Here is a 20,677-nt window from a genome sequence, read left to right as displayed (position 1 = left end):
GAATCAGCGCCGTTCGAGTTATGTACCGATAGGGACAGAATCGTAAATGATGTTGTGGGTAGAGATGCACCGATACAGGTTTTACAATTCCGATCCGATCCGATATATCAATTAGGATATTTTTCGATATCCGATATATATGCCGATATCCGAGTAAAACTTTAAATACAAAAAATAATGCATTACCTTTCAATTAAAGACATTTATTACTGAATATTTTAAAGTACAATAACAGTAGAAAAAAAAAAGTTTGCTGGATCGTTTTATCTAATAATAATTTGCTAAAACGTTTGGTTATGGTCTTAAAATTGTGTGATTGTATTATATATATTTATAAACCAGAGCCTTTTTTAAAAAACTTTTTTATTTTATTTTTTTTTAACTTTTTTTTATCGGAACGTGTATCGGTTATGTCATGTCCGATATCCGATACGTGAAATAAGTCATATCGGTAGCCGATACCGATACGGTATCGGTATCGGTGCAACTCTAGTTGTGTTTGCCCCTCTATGGTTTGCCCCATTGAACTGCCACTCGCTGCACTAACATAGCCCGCCAGCCCGCCCCCGCCCCCTCAGGCTTGCCCCCTTGTGCGCGCGCATGCATGTGTGCGTGCTCGTTTGTGTTGTGCGCGTGTGTGGTGTGGGACTGGCTTTTATTGCCCTCTAGCGTTGGTTCTACAGAAATGCCTGGTGGGCGGACGGGCGGTGAAAATAAGCGCTTCTTTTCCATTCTACCTGGAATGCCAATCTACCTGTAACATATATATATTTTGAGTGAGACCAATATACTGTTGCAACAGTTATATATAAAAACGGCAACAATGGCCCTGATTCATAACGAGGGTCGTAAATATGGTGTAAATGAAGTTCGTAAAGGAGGTCGTATTTTTGGTACTCACTAAGGGACGTGCGATTCAAAAGGGGTGTCGTATATGACAGAGACGTGCGTATGACCAGTTCTATATTATAATGACAGCCAGCTGGGCGTGATGATCCCGAGAGGTTCATTTACATTGCTCCACGCCCCATTTTGCACCATAAAAGGCGTGAACCGTGACTCAGCAGTTTCGCTCTGATCAAATCTGTCACTTTACTGAACAGCGTTGCCATGTCCGCTTATTATAAGCGAATCTGAGCTTATTTTTCTGTAAAGTTGCTTGTAAATATTGGTAGCTGTGGGGTGCGTTTTTTTGGGCTTGTTTCTAAAGTGTAGTTCATTATTTGGGCTTGCTTAACAATTGTTCAATTATTTTAACCGGTGGTTGTCAAATATTTTTATGTCATGGACCCCCAAGTTAATATGTAGGCTAATTTATCCCTATAAGCCCCATCTGAACATTTTTTGTGCCCGCTGGAGGCAGATTTGTGTTGTTAAAATGTTTAAAAAATATTCCAAATATTCCACATTTTATTACAAGATTTAAAAAAATATATATAGCAGATCTACAAGCTCACTACGGTTTAATTAAAGTGCTTATAATGGGCTGTCAGTTGCTTCTTTTGGGCTTATTTTCATAGACCTGGTTGCTTATTTCTCTCACAACATCTGGCAACGCAAGTTCAACTCCGCCGTCTAAAGAATAAAGATAACAGATGCGGTGTCGCATCGCCTTGACAACTTACTGTTCTGTCTGGAAGCGGATCACGTAATAAATGCTCATGTGAGAATAAAGAAGTTTACAAGGTTTAACCCCATTACCAAATAAAAGGCTAATAAAACGTGGAAAGGATATTATATAAGCCTTTTCTAATGAACATTGCGCACCTTTACCAAGGTAAAAAGATTATGAAATCCAGCATCCAAGTGGAACGCTGCTATCCGATTATGGACCAGAGCTTATTGATTACTTATTGATTAAATTAGTTATTTTTTGATTAATATATCACTGTCCTACGTCGGAATGGGGAATAGATCTTCTGGACACAGCTTTCATCCACTATTAGTTTCCTCATCAGATGGTAATATTTATTAGGCTGTTGTGTGTGGCGTTCATGTGATCAATATACAGTAGAGTAGCCTACAGTAGACTATTAGCCTACAAATTAATACCGTGGCACGGACACTGAGGTGCGTCAGTCCCTCCTTAGTCTCATTAAGGCATGATAGCCTATTTTCATTATTACGTGACACTGAGGGACCTTTTCAGCTCTAAATGCGACTCATAGACTAGAAAATAAATAAAAAGCGGTGGAATCTACATCATGTCTAAGCAATACATCGTTTGACATTTATTTTTATTTTTTTCACGTGTTGACAAATGTTGGGCACATACATATTTTATTTGAGGTTTGCCACTGTTGTAATTGATTTTGACATGAAGAATAAAGCATTCTAAAGACATACGCACATTTCAGCCCTGGTACGCCAGCCTCGGGGCTGACCTGAGAACGTGCGCACCTGACGCACAAAACACAGACCAAAAAATCTTTATGCATCAGGTGGATATGTACGACTTGTCCTAAATGCCGGTACGTACAAAATATGGTCGCAAATCCCTTTATGAATCAGGGCCAATGAGAACAGAAAAATGTAAGATGTTTTTATGTTTATTAGAAAGATTGTAATTAAATATCTACAGTACATCTACATTTTGTATAATACAATACAAAAGGCTGCACAAATGAAATGTGGTTTCTAAAGATAACAGCATATACAATTCTTGTGAACACCTACTTTTCATTATAAATAAACCATTTTACATAAGTACTCTAATATGGTAGGTAGAATGATAAGTAGTCTACTTAAAAATGAACCCACAATACAGTTGCATAGGTAGTCTGGAAGTTGCACAATTTTCTTGTATGTGCTGGACAGTGAGGTACAAAAAAAATGTCTACAGGCATTGACATACTATTGCCTATACAAAATCAGCTAATGCTTGGGCATATATTGTGATTCCTAACCTTTGAAGGAAACATCCTCAAAGAATTTCAACTGTCTCACCATCACAGCAAAGGCTTGATACTTCTCCTCTCCCATCTGCTCTCGAAGGCACAGCTGCAAAGTCACACAAGATTATGTTTTGAAAACAAATGGACATTTGATATAGCCAAGTATGTTTGTTACAGGCAGATTTCAAAATGCCAAGTCCTAAACATTGCCCTTGATTTATGTGATGTGAATATATAAAACACTACTGCTGTATTGGAGCAGTTCCAGTTCACTGCATCCATTTATCCACTGGGACTTATTAACGTAATGTTTGACTAATTATAACTATTCAAAAATCCTAGCCTACGGATATCCAATTCTGACATTGAGTGTTTAAATAATTCCCTGAACAATGCTGCTATAATTTGAATGCAGTTTACTTTGTTAAATACATTTGTAACTGATAAGAGCAAAGCAATAGTGGTAATACGACATCAGAGAGACAATCTCTACACAACGCTATGCAAATCAGTTCTGTGACTTGAAGGTGCTGTGATATTTTTCTGTTAACCCATTAAAACCGGGAAAGAATCTGTAATTTTAGTTGGCTATTTAAAAATAGCAGATGTACAAGCTCACATCACTTCATGCCACGCTGCGAGCTTGTACATCTGCTATTTTTGAGATTTTTTGAAAAATCTTGAAAGAACTACTGGTTTAGAGGGCATTTGTAGAATCGGCCTCAGGTCAAAAAAAAGTTTAAAAGATAGTAACCACTGCTGTGTTTGTTAAGTAAGAGGGGGTTCCCCATCTCCTGCTCGAAACTTCAAAACACTTGCGTCGTTATGTGACGCACTGTAAGATGGTGAATACTAGATTTTTGCCATGTGACACCACCATGCAACAAAGTATAAAATAGGGCTTAAAGGGTCTACACCATGAATTTTAACTTTTTCTTCATTTTTGTGTGTTTTTGGTCTCCCCCACCTCTCTTCTGTTCCAACAAATACCCGACTTCGAGCATGCAGGCTTTCATAGGCTATCTGTGGTTTTCATGTAAATTGGTCTGAAAACAGTCCGTCAGATTTGTTCACCCACCCTACGTCACGTCTGGGAACAATTCCTCCCGTTTTTCAGTTCTAACCAAAATAAAAAAATCCAAAAAAAAAGGTGAAAGTGCTTTATAAGCCAGAGAGAAGTTAGTTGGAATGAGTATATCTGAGGCTTGATTTAGGCTCAAACCTTTTGAAAAACGTTTGAGGGACATAAACAATATGATATCAAATATTATTATTATTTTTTAAATTCATGGTGTAGCTCCTTTAAGTGGTTATATTGTGAGGGTGTCTACAAAATGGCCACGTGAATGAGGGCCATTTTTATAATCAAGTATTATATGCCGTTATGAATGTTCAGCAGTGTGATTTCATACCTCTAGTCTGTCATCGTCCTCCTCCGTCTCCATGATGTCCAGGACTTTGTCCAGAAGTTTGACCCCAAGACCCTTCACCACGTCTGTCCTCAGGTGCTCAATGGCCCTCCGGATCTTGGCTGGACCAGAGGTGGAACCTTTGACAGAGAGCAGAAGCTGTTTTTGTATACCTTGGCTGCGGCAAGAAAAAAGCCTGATTTATTTACACTTGCGCGCCAACAAATAATTTAGATCTACAAGCTCAGCTAATTTTGTGCACAACTAAGCATAATTTAAATCAATTAACATTGAATATTAATCTTAGGGAACTTAAGTTATTAAGTAGTAGCTATATTTGTTAGTACGGTGTGTGCTTTAATCTCACTCAGTGGTAATTCGCTCAGTGGAAGGTCCTTGTCTTCGTGAGCCTTCCCATGAAGCACCAGGGTGTCCCTGTACTTCCTGTTTAGCTTAAACTCAGGCAGCGCAGTAGAGCCTAGTCTTTCTCCGTCTGCCTCGCTCCCACCGTCTCTGCCCTCCAGTCGCAAAGTCTGGGTCATCATCAGCACGAGGTCCTGCATATCATTGCAGTCAGTCTTCCTGTAAAACAATCCACAAACATCATGTATTGTAAAGTTAAATTTAGGTTCTGCAGGACAGAGTCATTTTAACCACTTTCAGCCTTGGTGTCCCTAATTTGGGCGTAATGTCATTATAGTATATTCAAACATATATATTCAAACATTTCTTTTTTTTTTAAATAGCCCATCAGCCAGACGTTTATGCATTTTAAATATAATTAAGTATAAATATAAAATATGGCTCAAAGGAGTAGTTCACCCCCAAAAATACTTATTTTCTATCAATTACACACCCAATGGAGCCTTGAATAGAGGCTATGCGTGTGATCATTGTACCCGGAGTGGCAAAAACTACTTTCTGGCGTTGACAGCTCATACATCCAAACAGGAAAGTCCTGTCTGATTGTATTAAACGATTAAACGATATTAAATCTGCAAAGTTTTTGTTTCATGAAAATCCACCGTATGTGACGCATGTGCATACTCTCTTATAGAGAGTAGATTTTTTTAGGCAATCATTTGATGACCGGCGGATATTCAAAGAGTATTGACTGATGAGCCGGTCAAATTATTGGCTTAGGAATGCAACAAAAACTAAGAAATCTCTAACTACTCCTTTAAGTGGTTAACATGGTATTCAGTGTGGCAACTCCATGCTCGACTTGAAGTGTGATGATTCAACAGACATGGTCTTTTCAGCCACTGCAACATTTTGTAATTTAACTCTTTAGCTCATTGTTACACTCATTTGGCAGTGCAATGCCCTCACCCTTCCCTGCAGTCCCCCTCTGAGCGTTCTGTGGAACTCGTGGAGGAGCTGCAGTAATCCTCATCAGACGGTCGCCGCCGCAACCTGTCCTGCTGGAAAAGGAAATGCCTCGTTAAAGATACAAACAATATCTCTTTTGCACTCTTTATGGTTTATCAACCTATCCCTGTAAGACCCTGACCTCCCAAAACCTTGTCTGGAATCTAAACAAAGAAAGGCACACAAACTTTAGCAAATGTAGGACAATAAAATCATATCCCTGGCCTTTAGCATTATCATTTGTATTAGTAGTAGTAGTAGTATTAATAACACAAGGCATTGCAATACAAGACATTCATAAGACCTAGTTGTAGTGACTGATTTAACTATACCTTATTGATGATCTCACTGATGGAATCAGAAACAGAACGGACAACTGGTGTGTTGTAGTTCTCTGCCGTGGAGGAAGTGACATCATAAGACGCCCTTCTTACAGCAGTATCAGCTGTGGAAGAGCAGAAAGCTACAGTGAGTGAAACGAAACAACAGCTATTTTGTTTAAATCGTGAACATTTCAGCAAATCTTTGAATATATATATTTTTTTAAAGCGAGCATTTTCAACTCAAATCTTTGCTTCTGGGGGTCCCTGGAACAAAATATATTGAGATGGGGGTCAGTTTGCTCAGTTTGATGTTATAATGTACCAATCCTCTAATGACAACAGTTTGCTTTACTGTCATAATCGATCACCTTTTCCAATAACAATAAAATGAAGTGATTTACCTGGCTGGCTGATGACGTTAGTGTCTTGGGACTGTCTCAATCGTCTTCTCTCTCTGGCAGTGAGAGGACGGTGCTGGAAAGACCCAATAGAGCCGACAACAACAACAACAACAACAACTCATTTATATTTTGCATCAGAAAGATGAACTACTGTCATAAGTTGAGAGAGTGTTAGTCACAAGGGGGCTAACCTGTGGCAGTGGTAAAAGTCCATCCTTAGAAGAACAAACCGATGAGGAGGAGGATGTTTCTAGACTTTCTACAGTCATCTTCTTCCTCTCTGTGCTCCCCTTGTTCCTCTTCCTCGCTTCCATGGCAACAGCATCAACAGGAGGGGGAGGAGGCAGAGGTCTAGGAACTGTCACCTTAGACTTGACAAGAGCCAAAACAAAATACAATATAACACATTCATCAAGTTGTTTGATTCATAAACTTGGAATGTAGTCTGTCTGTCTGGAGATAAAGTCACAAACCCACTGGACCGATCAGTGTTCTTGTGCACGCTTCTAGTTACTCCACAGAAGTACCTTTTTTACACATTATGTACACTTTTTGAAATATATAACTTTCATTTTATAATGGAAGTCAATGGGGCTCTGATCGCGATGTGCCCAAATGTGGAGTCCTACGCCATAGATACGTCAGTAAAAGTCAATCAAAGTAGTAAAGGTCAATCATCCCCACTATGTGTTCACTTTTTTTTTTATTCCTGAAGGTTTCTAAGGGTAAACCACCTCATGTATGTACTGTACCTTGTGTTGTTCCCCATGTGTTGGTCCTGTGTCCTTGGGTCTGGTGTGCTGGGAGATGGAAGGTTCTAAGGACGGGTACGGAGCAGAGGGGTCTGGCCTGGCCACATGTTGGTGGGATTCCTCCTGAAAAGAGTCCTAAACAAACATAGAGCGATAAGACCTTTATTGATACCATGGGGGTGAAATCAGTTGTCATGGCATGACAGCAATTATGAAATACAGGACAGACACGGACAAGAGATAAAGCTAGGAGTAAAGAAAATAATGATATAAAAAATATAAGAATAAAAAAGAAGTAGGAATAAAGTACCAGAACTAAAGGACATTTAGGTATTACAGTGCTCTCGTTTGGCCCTCTGCACTTGGACCACCCTATGAGCTATTAACAGGTATAGATATAAATGTAGTCCAAGTGCACTAACAATAGGTATAAATAGTAATACATATAGTAAATACAGTAAAAAAAATAAAATGAATGTATTTATTTATTATATAAATGGATTAAGTGGATTATATTACTAATGTTACAGTAAGGTCATGGAATCATGGATAGAAGAACGGAGAAAAGAACATGGATTCTCACCAGTGCTGCGACGGGCTTAAAGGGCTCTAATAGTCTTTTTGTGGATTCTAGGCTCTCCTGCAAAGAAAAAAGACCTTATGAGTGTATGAAGTAGTTAAGTAGAAGAACAGTTCCTAACGACACAAGGGGAAGGATCATTGCTCATTACTACTACTACTGCAGTGGTTTTCAAAACTTTCTGTGCCCAAGGAAGGCACACACACCAATGGGCAAATCGAAATCTCAAGGTATTCATAGCGTAAATAGCAGATCTACAAGCTCACAAAGCGTTGTGCGCTTGAAGATCTGCAATTTACCAGGTTGAAAAGTTAAAACATATATTCTTAGGGAATGAATTTGCCTCTGTATTGGGAATTGAGTGCTTTTTTTTTGTATATCGCTGTTGTCGGGCAGAAACCTCTTATCTCTGTGTTTTTTAACTTTTTGTATGAAGTTTCCACCTGACAGAGACGATATAATAACATGACCATCCACTAGAGCACGCTTACTTACGAGTATATCTGCCATGTGGCTTTCTGGTGGAGCCCCCTTGAGGAGAATCACGGTATCATTTCTATTGTCCAAGTTGCCCTCCCTGATATCTTCTATGCTGCTGATGGGTTTATGGTCAGACCACGAGTCAGAAGATGCACCGGGAGGACCAACAGCCTCTTGCCTGTCGAGGTCAGGCGTTGCGGGACCCTCCTCCACCACAGCCCCCTTAAGTAACTCCAAGGTATTGTCCTTATCATCTGCGTCCAACATCTCATCCACTGCAGAGGCCGGCCATTTGTCCCTGGGTTTCAGTGCGGCGGCTTGTGAGCGAACGTTGGGTGGTCTCCTCTCCTCGCCTCCCCGGCCCCCAACAACACCTGAGGGTGGCTTCACGCGGTGCTGTGAGGGGGAAGGAGGGGGCGAGGGATCTGGTTTCTCTCTCGCTTTCCTGTTCCTCGTGCCACTGTGAGTCACAGGTTCATTATTATTATCAGCCGGCGGTTTCTTTGACCCGGCCGACGAATGTGGCCTTTGAACCCGTCTCTCCTCCCGGTCCTCGTCGTCCTGCGGCTGGATAGCGACGTCGACGCCGCTTATCGTCGCCAGGGAAACGGCGCTGCCTTGCAGAGCGTCGGGTGAAGGTGACTTGGCCGGCGGGGGAGGTGTCTGGACTCGGTGAAGCTCCGAGACGCCGTTCTCCAATTTGCTATGCTGTGACTTCTGCTCTTTCTGAAGATCAAGGGAAGAAAAACAAACAGCGTGTTAAATGTGGCATCTTAACCTCTTCTCTTCTTCAGTCTGTCATCTTTATGGTATATACCAGTGGTTCTCAAGCTTTTCAGGCCGTGATCCCCTAACATAATCATATTTGAACTTTTATATGCAAGCTCACAACATGTCACAATCACAAAACGCGTTGTGAGCTTGTAGATCTGCCATTTTCGCATAGCCAACATATAAATAGGGTTAAAGTGGTTAAACTGATTTTGATGCTATGTTAACACATTTTGCTGCGGGCCCCCGGATTAAATTTTCTTCATTCTCTCACCCGTCTTCCCCTGGGTAAAGGCTCAGGTTCGGGACCTTGTTGTTGTGACTGCCTCTCTGGTTTAGGTTGAGGTGACACTGCAGAAACTGCAGCACTGTTGGCCCTGCTGTCGCTGCTACAGCCCGTGGCTTTCTTCCTCGACTTGGCGGTTTTCCTGGAGAGGCGAGAAGCAAAACAAACAAACAAACACAGACATCCAAGACGGGATCAGTCGTGTCTAATTAAATAGCTTGTGGCAGTGGAGCAGAAAGCAATGGAGAAGAAGAGGGCAGGAATAGATAGTTTAGTGCAGTGAATTATTCAACCACGTTCAGCCCGGCATGTTGTCAATATAGACGAAAATATTCAAAAACATTTAGAAAATAACTAAAATAGCTGATCTACAAGCTCACAACGCATCAGGATGTGATTGCATTGTGAGTGGCTATTTTAGCTATTTAAAAAATGTGAGGCAATATAGTGTGAAGAGAACGAAAACGTAGGACATGGACAAACTGTGACAGTGAAAGAGAATACAGGGTCCAGCTATGTGATTTCTTGACAAGCAGCGTGTGTGGAAGGTAAACGTTTCCCCTCTCGGTGACTAAATAAGTTCGATTTGATAGTCGCCATAAACACCTACTCTTTGGTTGCCTCTAGGAACATATGTGTGAGCGTCACCTACTCTTTGGTTGCCTCTAGGAACATGGCGATCTGACGTTTGATGTATGGCTGTCGTAGGATGAGCTTCACGTCAGGCCTGTCATCAGGCCTCTTACACAGCATGCTTCTGATCAGCTCTCCCAGCTGGGGGTCGTACTTACTGGGCATCTGAGGCAACTGAATAGGGGGCAGGCAACAAATGAACGTGTTACTATTCAGTATTCAGCTACCATTAATTAACCGTTTTACATATTTGGCACTAGACATTCATTTGTATCCAGAAAATCATTAAATATCAAAGGCCTACCAAGAATGGTAGAATTTAGCTGCTGACACAAAGAAAGCTAACCAAGGCCTAAACTCACAGTTTACCTGTAGTTACCCTGCCCTGTCTGAGATTAAAAGAAAAAAGGAAATGTATATAACTACTTGAAGACAGGGCACCAGATGTATGTAACTGCTAGACATTAAAGATGTACATTTATTGGCCAATATTATTATACCAAGTACAGTCAATAAAGTATGTACTGTATAACTAGCAACTTCCTCCACTAGTGATGTCATGATTCTTCATACCCAGACAGCTGCTTTTTCAACAATTATATCACAATGTTTTACTGATGTTGTTGTCTAGGTACAGTATGTAAATATCTGAAGTAGTCCCTTATCTGTTGCCCTATCTTTAACTAGTTTGAGTCTAAAGTAAGTGATCCTCAAGTAGGTTTATCAGGAAACGACTCACACAAAGACTACTATGACTACGAGCTGGAAGAGAAGAAACGTACCTTCCCCTCGACGATGCGGTACACCAGTGAGTTCATGTCCTTGGCGTTGAAGGCATGCTTCAGTGTGGACATCTCGTATACGCAGCATCCCAACGCCCATACGTCTGACTGAAACACACAAAGGAGTAGTCAGAGAGTATATAGTAGGCCTGTCACAATTATTCGGTTCTTAAGTCTGAGGTCATTTTGTAGTCCGACGCCACGTCCGGGTCCAAAAGGCACCAGCGCCGTCCAATCTTCATTGTAAACAAACATGTTGGAACCCGTAAATCTTTTTACGATAACCTCCTTTTTTCAGAAATGAACCATTGAGGGTTAATAAGGGTCTTAATGCTAATATCATAGACAGTAAAAGTGTATTAACAGTTTATTATTATTATTATTATTAACATTATAATATATATATTTTTATATCTATTTATATATATATATATTTATATATAGATGTAAATAAAAAAAACGATTTCCTCTTCTTTTTGTCGTTGCCAGGAAAGCGGTAGAATGACACTTTAGCCGTTATTTTAGTCTCAGATCTGTTAAAACAGCGAGGGACACAGCACTGCGCATATTGGGAAAATACACACTGGGACCCGGAAGTTATTCTAGCGGGGCGCAACGTCACGTCTTAACAACCGAATTACATTATTATTTGAGAAAATCACAATTATTTTTGCATAAACGTTTCCATGTTGAAAAATGTTCATTATGGGTTGGGGGTCCATTTCATTACATTTGTACAAATACACACATTAACAATGAGGATTTTACTGCATGTAGACCTAACATGTTTTCCTAAATTCTATTATTTTTATTATTATGATGATGGCTGATGGAGAAGCTGTCCCAACTACCTTGTGGTTGTATGGTTTATTAGAGAACAGCTCAGGGCTCATGTAGTAGGGCGTCAGTATGAGAGTGTTTACCTTGTGGTTGTATGGTTTATTAGAGAAGAGCTCAGGGCTCATATAGTAGGGCGTCCCTATGAGCGTGCTGGCCATGTCGTTCTGGTTCTCCAGGACCCGTGCTATGCCCAGGTCTCCCACTTTGATGATGTTGGTCTTGGTCAGGAAGATGTTCTGCGTCTTCAGGTCCCGGTGAAGGATGTGCTTCTCATGCAGATACTATATATGGTGTTAAAGTATAAAAGCAAACACGGAAATGTAATTATATAATTTATATGTTTGCCACTGTATTTCTTAAGGGCCTTAGCTTTTGTTTACTTGAAGGCTAGTCTATGAAGTCATGCAACCCCCCCAAAATCATGTGGGGACCCCATGCAACCAAATAATTATTATTATTATTAGCATTACTGTTTGTATATTTTTGACCCAGCAGATTTGGTCACATTTACAGAAACCCCATAATACATTCATGAAAATAAAATAAACTTTATATAAATAAACTTTTTTTTTTTTGTGACAAAGAAGTATTTGCTCTAATCAACCTATCACAGAAAAATAAGAGTTGTAGAAAGTATTGGAAAGTCAAAACTGCCATGACATACATGTTCTTTACACATGAAATGTGTACAACTGTATATCTGATAACATACCTGAAGTACAAAAACTAATAGAATATGCACATCACTTGGTTGAGGTGCTGGGTTGGAAAGTATCATGAAGAAAAAGAATAAACCCGCACACTCATCTCCTATATGGTAAAATGGTGCATTTATATAGCGCTTTTATCCAAAGCGCTTTACATTGATTGTGCCATTAACCCATTCACACACACATTCATACACCGATGGCGGAGGAAACCATGTAAGGCACCAACCTGCTCATCGGGAGCAATTAGGGGTTCAGTGTCTTGCTCAAGGACACTTCAACACTAACTCTAGGGGAGCCCCAGCCCGGGATCAAACTGGGAACCTTGCGGTTTTCCAGTTCACTCTACCCGGCCACTCTACCCCTGAGCCACTGCCGCCCGGTAATTGGAGCAGATGAGTGTGCCAGTTTATTATTTTTCTTTTTCTTCAACATACCTGAAGTGCCATGGCTATCTGGACAAACCACTCCACCACCTGCCTCTCAGGTAAGAGCTCTCCCTTCTGTGTCTTCAGTCTGTGGTACAGGTCCCCTCCCTCACAGAAGCCCATGACGATGTACAGCTGGTAGTCGTCCCCCTCCCACGACTCCTTATAGTTCACTATGTTGGGATGTCTCAGCTGGGAGAGGAGCTGCGCCTCCTGCTCGGCGGCACGGCGCTCCCTCTTGGAGGACGTGGTCAGGTTCAACTTCTTTATGACATACTGGTTGTTGTGGAGGAGGAGGAGAGGGGGGAGGGAAAAAAAGAAAGAAAAAAAGGCACATGATTTCCTTTCTGGATTTGTCCTTGGGAATTGAGGTCTTTTACCATTCCTAAACATGATTCCTAAGGTTTAGGTAGGACGGTCCGCTAACCTGTGGGTGGGGGGTCCCCACATGATTTTGGGGGTGTCCCCACATGACAGTGAAGTGACAATTTAAGGACTTTTAAGACATTTTTAATACCTAAAAAAAAAGCAAGAATATAATATAAAAGGAAAAGGAAAACAATAGTAGATATACAAGCTCACAACGCCTCGCAACGTGAGGCGTTGTGAGCTAGATATGCTATTTTTGAATAGACAACATATAAATGGATAAAGTGGTTTAAAATGATTGTGATGCTGTATTAACTACTTTAGCTGGGGACCCCCTGGACTAAGGCTGAACGATTAATCGTTTTCAAACCGAAATCGCGATTTGAAACCACGCGATTAGCTAATCGCAAAGGCCGCGATTTTTTTTATTTTTATTTTATCATAATAAATCATTTTAATATTAATATTAATCCCAGAGCACCCGCGGGACTTGTCTCCTTCTCTCCAGAGTGTCTGCCTCTCTACAGGGAGCGAGAGGGTAGCGCCCCCCGCTCCCCCCCCCTCTCTCGCTCTGTCCCTCTCATCATAGAGCCCCCTCGCCGTCGGCTGCGAGTATTTAAAGTTTGTCGAACGGCCGTGTCCCCGAAGTCCCCGATGTCGCGCGTAGCGGTAAAACATTATTTTCGGTGCGACACAAGTAGTGTAGTAGTAATGTTGCTCCTATCTATGTTTGTTTCTGTAAGTGTAACTTATATTTTTCCCATCATTATTAAACTATTACTGTTGGATGCTGTGATCCAATGTAAACAGTAAAGCACTTCCTGGTCAGTGTTGCCAGGTTTTGTGAGAGAAATAAGCAACCCTGTCTATGAAAACAAGCCCAAAACAAAATAAGCGACTATGAACTGTATCTTTGCCACTTATGTACAGTGGTGGGAAAAGTACTCAAATGTTGTACTTAAATAAAATTATCAATACTGCAATGTAGAAGTACTCTCTTACAAGTAAAAATCCCAAATTCAAAATTGACTTGAATAAAAGTAGGCCTACAAAAGTATTGGTATCAAAATGTACTTAAAGTACCAAAAGTGAAAGTACTAATGTTTGAAAATAGCAGATCTACAAGCTCACCACGCGTCGCATCGCGGCGAGTTGTGAGCTTGTAGATCGGCTATTTTCAAATTACCTAGGTATAAAATAGGGCTAAGGTGGTTAATGTAGGTTTTATAATATTATAATTTATATCTGCAAAGTAACTAGTCACTAAAGTTCTCAAATAATTGTAGTGGAGTAAAAGTACAATATTTGCCTCTGAGATGTAGTGGAGTAGGAGTTAAAGTATTGGAAATTAGAAATACTCAAGTGAAGTACAAATACTGTACCTCAAAATTGTACTTAAGTACAGTACTTAGGAAATGTACTTACAGTAGTTACTTTCCACCACTGCGTTATGTATTCTGAGTTTTTCACTTCTAAGGAGTAGTAGTAATACAATGTACAGTAGGAGAGGACTTTGCCTTGTGAGACAAAAAAAGTGTTACATTTTAGTTGAATGTTAATCTACATAAGCTAAATACTGGATATCAGTAAATATGCTTCTGGAGCCATAAGTGAAAGACCTACTTATTTCACTGCTGTGAATTGTTTACACAAAATGGTAATTATTTGTTTGATTTTATTTTTATTTATTGAACTTCATTCAGAAAAAGCTTCTCTTCTTGAGCCATAAGTTAATGACTTAACAAGTTCAATGTTGGGTTGTTTACAAAAATAAGCTATTTCTATTCCAGCTAAATGTTTAAATATATACATGGGAAAAAAGTACTTGGAAGATACATGTTGGAAGCAATGAAGCAATTCATATCTTTTAGTTCTCATCCTTATTTATTAGAATCTAGAACAGTAAATAAATGGTATGCCATTTGGTAATGTTCCATTACTTCCAATTACTTTTTAAACGTACACAGTGAATACTAAACTGAAGCTTGACTTTAAAAAAATGTTTAAGATTTTTTTATTTTTTTTATTAAAAAATCGCAATCAAATCGCAATCGCAATATCGGTCAGAAAAATCGCAATTAGATTTTTTCCCAAAATCGTTCAGCCCTACCCTGGACACCCCCCCCCAGACCCCACTTTGAGGACCACAGCGCTAGAGTGCTAAGATTTAAAAGTGTTATTTCATTAAGATGTGAAATCATGGACTGATCAATTCTTAGATTAAAGAGTAGGCTTGTCTTGTCTTGTTTGTGCCCAATTCCCAATAAGAATAATTTTACAGTAGTTTTGTATTTAATTCATCATTTATAAATGTACTATCATCTAACTACCACGTCCTCCTGACAGTCATCAATACAATCTGTCTGGAGTAATTCTGTCATGTGAAGCATATTATTGCACAGTATGATGAGGTGTCAGGTTTTCTACTTTATTTTAGGTAAATGTAACATTGATGTTGATTGGTCCTGGACATAACCACCTTTCTTTGAGTGGCATTGATAGATTGATTGATTGATTGAATACTTTACTAACAGATTGCAAATACTGTGGTACGATTTTACCATGATGCTAAAAGGATAACACAAAAAGTGTTTCCATTGTGGTCCAGTCTGAGTATTCAATTCATCACAAGACATTTAAACACATAGAATAATGTACAGTGATATACAAGACATCATCATCATTAGTAGCAATAAACGTACAGGTATGTACAGTAAACAGTTTGTACAGTATACATTTCTGGTGTTAAGCTTAGATGACTCACTTTTAGCATCCTTTTGTGTGGAACTGTACTTTCTGTGCTTTTTTTTGCAAACTGTTAATAAAGTATTCAATCAACAAAAACAAACTTTTCTAGGACCAGTTATATTCCCCTTTAATTAACTAAAATTGAACAAAATGTACAACAACAATTTAGGCATTTAGCAGACCCTCTTAATCCAGAACGATTTACATAAACAAGAGGTAATACATCAAATGCATAAAAATAGTAGGATCTAGGATAGGATCATAGGTGAACCTTAAGAACATATAATCAGTCTAAACAGTAGGCTATAAAACAAATTCGTTTGTTGTCCAAAGTTTATCATGGTGTCGCTTTGTCAAAAAGAAATGACCTACAAAACCATTGGTTATTTTTGCCAAGCGACACCGTCGTACTGCAGATTACAAGTGAGCTGTTTAAGATTTATTTATTGTCGTCACAAGTTTGAATAGTTAGCTTTAGCTGATTTAGCTCAACGTTAGCAGGCTACTAGGTACCATAATAACCTTGATGAATGAGAAAATACAGGTTTAAAATATGCTGTTCTGTCATAAACCTCTAGTTCTCACCTGTTTTCGGTCTGTCTTGTGTCTCACCAGGTGAACTTCTCCATAGCTGCCCTTACCAACCACCCTGATGAAAACATAGTTATTCATCATCTATAATCCCATAATAATGATCCAGTCCGAAACACTAACGTTTTACAATCAGCACTTAGTGATAGTGATGGTTTGTTCTCATCTTGTGGATGCAAGGTGAACTTTATGAATCTGGACTGTTATCTCTGGATAAATCTCTGTTTTTAGCAAAGTGCCAACAAGACGACTTTCAAAACAACACAGGAAACCATATCAGTGGCTTCTACACAGCTTTCCGTCACTAAGCAACTGCTCTAAAGCGTCAACGAGAGAGAGGGGCTACTAAACCCAAATAAAATGCTGTTTTTATGTCAGAGCCCCATCTAGTGTCCACACTAAGGAAATAAGTTCTAAAATTGGATGCATGTACAGTGTGATGGATCATGCACTGACTGCAGGCAGCAAAGGGTGTACTAAAAATAGGGACCACTTCTTCACCCATTTTCATATCTCCATATAATTGGTTCCCACTAATGCTCATTATATAATAATAATATAATGTATAATAACAATAATAAACTTTATTTGTACAGCACCTTTCATGACATGAAATGCAGCTCAACGTTCTTTACAGAGCAAGAATAAAGCACAAGTGCTTTACAGAAAAAGTACAAATAATTTAACAATAAAGCAAAAAAGAAAAGCAAAAGCATAAAACAACATTATATATATATATATATACATATATATATATATATATACATATATATATATATATATATATATATATATATATATATATATATATATATATATATATATATATATATATATATATATATATATATATATATAGCAAAAAAAGGAAGTGAATCAGGCAAAACAGTGAGAATATGAACAACAACACAGATATTTAAAAATCAACTAAAGCAAGAGTGAAGAAATAGGTCTTGAGCTGTGCTTTAAAGCTATCCACAGAGGCTGCTTGTCTTAGGTGTAATGGGAGTTTATTCCAAGCCGTCGGCCCGTAGAAGGCACCAGTGGTGGGGTAAACTACAACATTTCGTTACGCAATGTAGAAATACTCTGTTACGAGTGAAAGTCCGGCATTCAAAATATACTTGAGAAAAAGTACAAAAGTATTGGCATCAAAATATACTTAAAGTACCAAAAGTATGCATTACACAAAATGTCCTGTTTCACAACTTATCATGTCTATGTATAGAAATCTTTTGAAAATAGCTGATCTACAAGCTCACAATGCATCGCATCGTAAAATTGGATGATTCTACATACGACATAGGTGAGTCCCTGCATCTTTAGGTTGTTTAGCACCATGCAGCGAGAGCATCCAAAATATGCTGTACAATTTTGTGTTAGTGTCTCAGCATGTCTCATCAGTAGATATGAAACCACTCCGTGTCTGGAGAACAACCTTGCTCTCAACGTCAACAAGTTCAAGGAGCTGATAGTGGACAACAGGAGAGAGGCAGAGGAGAGAGCAAGTCCCTATCTTCAATGATGACGTTGCAGAAGAGGGTCAGGGACACACACCACACACGTGGTGGGAAAAGCTCAGAAGTTCCTGTGCTGTCTCTGTTGTTCAGGGTGAGTCCCACTCCCTGCATCTTTAGGTTGTTTAGCACCATGCAGCGAGAGCATCCTGATGGGCTGCATCACCACCTGGTACGGAAACCCCACCACCCTCGACCTGCAGGTGTGGAGAGCAGGGCTGTATTAGCCATTGGGCCGCCGGGGCCATGGCCCAAGGGCCCTTGGCTCTCAGTGGCCTTTGGGGGGAACTGGGCCGCGCGGCCATCGACAATTTACTAAAATGAAATGTATAGGTTAATCAAATATCAAATGTGTGGGCCCCTCCTCTGTATTTACAGCAGTGATTCTCGCTGGGTTTGAGACCCTGACAAGGACTCCTGGGGCCCTTCAAGGGCTCCTGGGCTCCAAGGGCTCCTGGGGCCCTTCCATATATGATGGAATATGATTAAGGATTTCATATCATACAAACCATACCTGTAACTTTCACTAGCCCCCCCCCCCCCAAAAAAAAAACGTTTTTGCAACAAAAAAATGTTTTAGGGGGGGCTCCAGGGGCCCGTGCAGGGGTTAATCCGTCCTGGTGGAGAGCCAGCGCAACCTTCTGAGGTGATCTGTGTTTCTGTTATGTTCTTTCTTTATCTCTTTCCACCTTTCTTGTAATGGCGCTTGAATGACAAATTTGACCCACTGGTTTACACCTGTAAACCTTTGATGTAACAATAAAGTTGAGTTGAATTGACTGTATTGTACTGATTTGTGTTGGTCACTTCAGTGGTGGGTGATTCCATATAGCCTACTGATGAGACTATGACACTAACAGATAATTGTACACCATATTTTGGGCTGATTTTGAGTTGTAAGGTAGAATCATCCAATTTTGTGAGGGGTTCATATATACTCATGAGACATGCTGTGACATTAACACATTGTTGTATTGTAATAAATATTGTATACTAGTATACCATATTGTATACTCATTCTGAGCTGTAATGTATTGATTTCTACCATTTGGGATTAAAGAGTTCCTCTCATTGCACAGTAGGTTGAATCCACAATTGTGCCAAATCCACAATCTTTATGATTTTTGAGTTTGACATATTCCCCCCCAGGCATACCAAAGTGATGTCCCTATAGGGCAGGGGTCTTCAACGTTTTCAGGCCAAGGACCCCCTAGCTGAGAGAGAGATGAAGCAGGGACCCCATCTATATTGTATAAAATTGTGTTTCAGATCATTTTGCGGCTCTTTTTTCCCTCTACACTTATAACTCTTTGCCAAAAATATTATTTATTATTTTTGGCTAAAGTTCTCCTTAGAAAAGGGATGCTAGGGTTCAAGTGGTTAATGTAAAAAAAAAATCATATCACACAAAGATTTGGCGGACCCCCTGACCCCCTGTTGAAGACCCCTGCTATAGGGACATCACTTTGGTACACCATCTTGAATTTGTCAATAAATAATTAACTGATGGTAATTTTACTGAAAACACCTTTCTAGGTTGAGTAATGAATGAGATTTTATAAGCTCCCAGCAGCCATCGCAGACGGCGTCTTGAAAATGATGTCTTTCCAGAAGTCAGATTGTCCTAAATATGTAGTAGCCTATGCTATCTAGCATGCCCAATAGTAACAGAATACATTGAAAAATGTTTTCTGTAAATGATTTGGGGTTTCAACCATATACTGACTTATCTAATATTGGAAGTATTGCAAACAGACCACTAGGGGGCAAGCCCAACACGTTTGCGATGGTTTTTGAAAACCTTTTGCCCATACCTAACACCATGCCAAAAATCAGAAACTTGTCACCAAGAGCCAAATCTTTACAGCCCCCCCCCCCAACTATGGATGAAAGAGTCTCTTGACTGCTTAGGATGTCGCCTTCCACTAGAGGGTGCATTAGACCACAACACATAAAATACATATACAACAGTTTGGAATTACCTGTATAGAAACCTATAGAAAGCACACAGCACAGGCTGGACCTATTTCTGATCATTAAGTTTGAGGGTAAAGAAAGACAATAGTTTCAACAGTCAAATACACGTTCTGGAGAATTTCCTAATCTTTTGAACTGGGGACCCCACACCCTGACAAGCTCTTTGGAATTGTATAGGAGTTGAGGCATTACATTCAGTTTGACTTGGTTCCACAGATAAATAATGTGAAAATAGCCGATCTACAAGCTCTCAACACTTCACAAGGCTATTTTCAAAATATTTGGCCAATGTTTGACCATTTGTTATAGTATAGCTTGTTGATTACTTTTGATGCAGTAATGGTCTTTTTCTTTTCTTTTTTTAGGTATTAAAAAGGCATTCAATTGTCCTTAAATTGTCACTTTACTGTCATCTGGGGACCCCCTCAAAGTCATGTTGGGGGTCCCAACCCACAGGTTGAGAACCACTGTGTTACCGAACAAACACTGGACAAAGAAGGACGGTATTGAGGAGGAGGAGAGGAGGATGGAAGGGGTTTTAAAAAAAACTGTACTTGCTGAGGCAACACTCACCATAGATATACTGTAAATGCCTGTGACACTTACCATCATGACTAGACGCACCTGCTTCATGCTCAAAGGGGAGGAGCAGCTGGCGAACAACTTTTACCTGTGCACAGTAGACGCCCTCTGATTGGCCACTGCAGCTGTCACTTTACTCTGAAGCCACCACCCCCCACCCCCCTGCCTGTACAGTGACGTCAGCAGGGGGCGTGCCGGGCTGGTGCTGGCTGGTGAGTCAATACAAGTAACAGCAG

General features: G+C 39.9%; 1 protein-coding gene across 4 annotated transcripts; it reads right to left on the bottom strand.

The window, feature by feature from the left end:
- Positions 1-2,263: 2,263 nt before the first annotated feature.
- On the bottom strand, positions 2,264-16,510 carry nek4 (NIMA-related kinase 4). Of its 4 annotated transcripts, XM_084062937.1 has the most exons (16): positions 16,360-16,510; positions 12,667-12,933; positions 11,606-11,803; positions 10,683-10,790; positions 9,920-10,074; positions 9,256-9,409; positions 8,226-8,936; positions 7,734-7,790; positions 7,151-7,285; positions 6,590-6,769; positions 6,399-6,471; positions 6,007-6,119; positions 5,636-5,727; positions 4,671-4,885; positions 4,307-4,443; positions 2,264-3,000 (listed from the first exon to the last, which is right to left on the bottom strand). In XM_084062937.1, the coding sequence occupies exons 1-16, from the start codon at positions 16,447-16,449 to the stop codon at positions 2,902-2,904; spliced, it is 2,784 nt and encodes a 927-aa protein (XP_083919063.1). In that variant the 5' UTR covers positions 16,450-16,510; the 3' UTR covers positions 2,264-2,901. The 4 variants fall into 4 exon arrangements, with proteins under 4 accessions (XP_083919063.1, XP_083919060.1, XP_083919061.1 ...); XM_084062934.1 differs by lacking the exon at positions 16,360-16,510 and having other exon boundaries at positions 12,667-13,801; XM_084062935.1 differs by lacking the exon at positions 16,360-16,510 and having other exon boundaries at positions 5,636-5,724; positions 12,667-13,801.
- Between the last annotated feature and the right edge of the window lie 4,167 nt (positions 16,511-20,677).

Source organism: Gymnoscopelus microlampas (genome assembly GCF_963454915.1).
Source record: "Gymnoscopelus microlampas genome assembly, chromosome: 7".
In the NCBI taxonomy this organism is placed as follows: Eukaryota; Metazoa; Chordata; class Actinopteri; order Myctophiformes; family Myctophidae; genus Gymnoscopelus; species Gymnoscopelus microlampas.
This window is presented reverse-complemented; position numbering and strand designations above follow the sequence as displayed.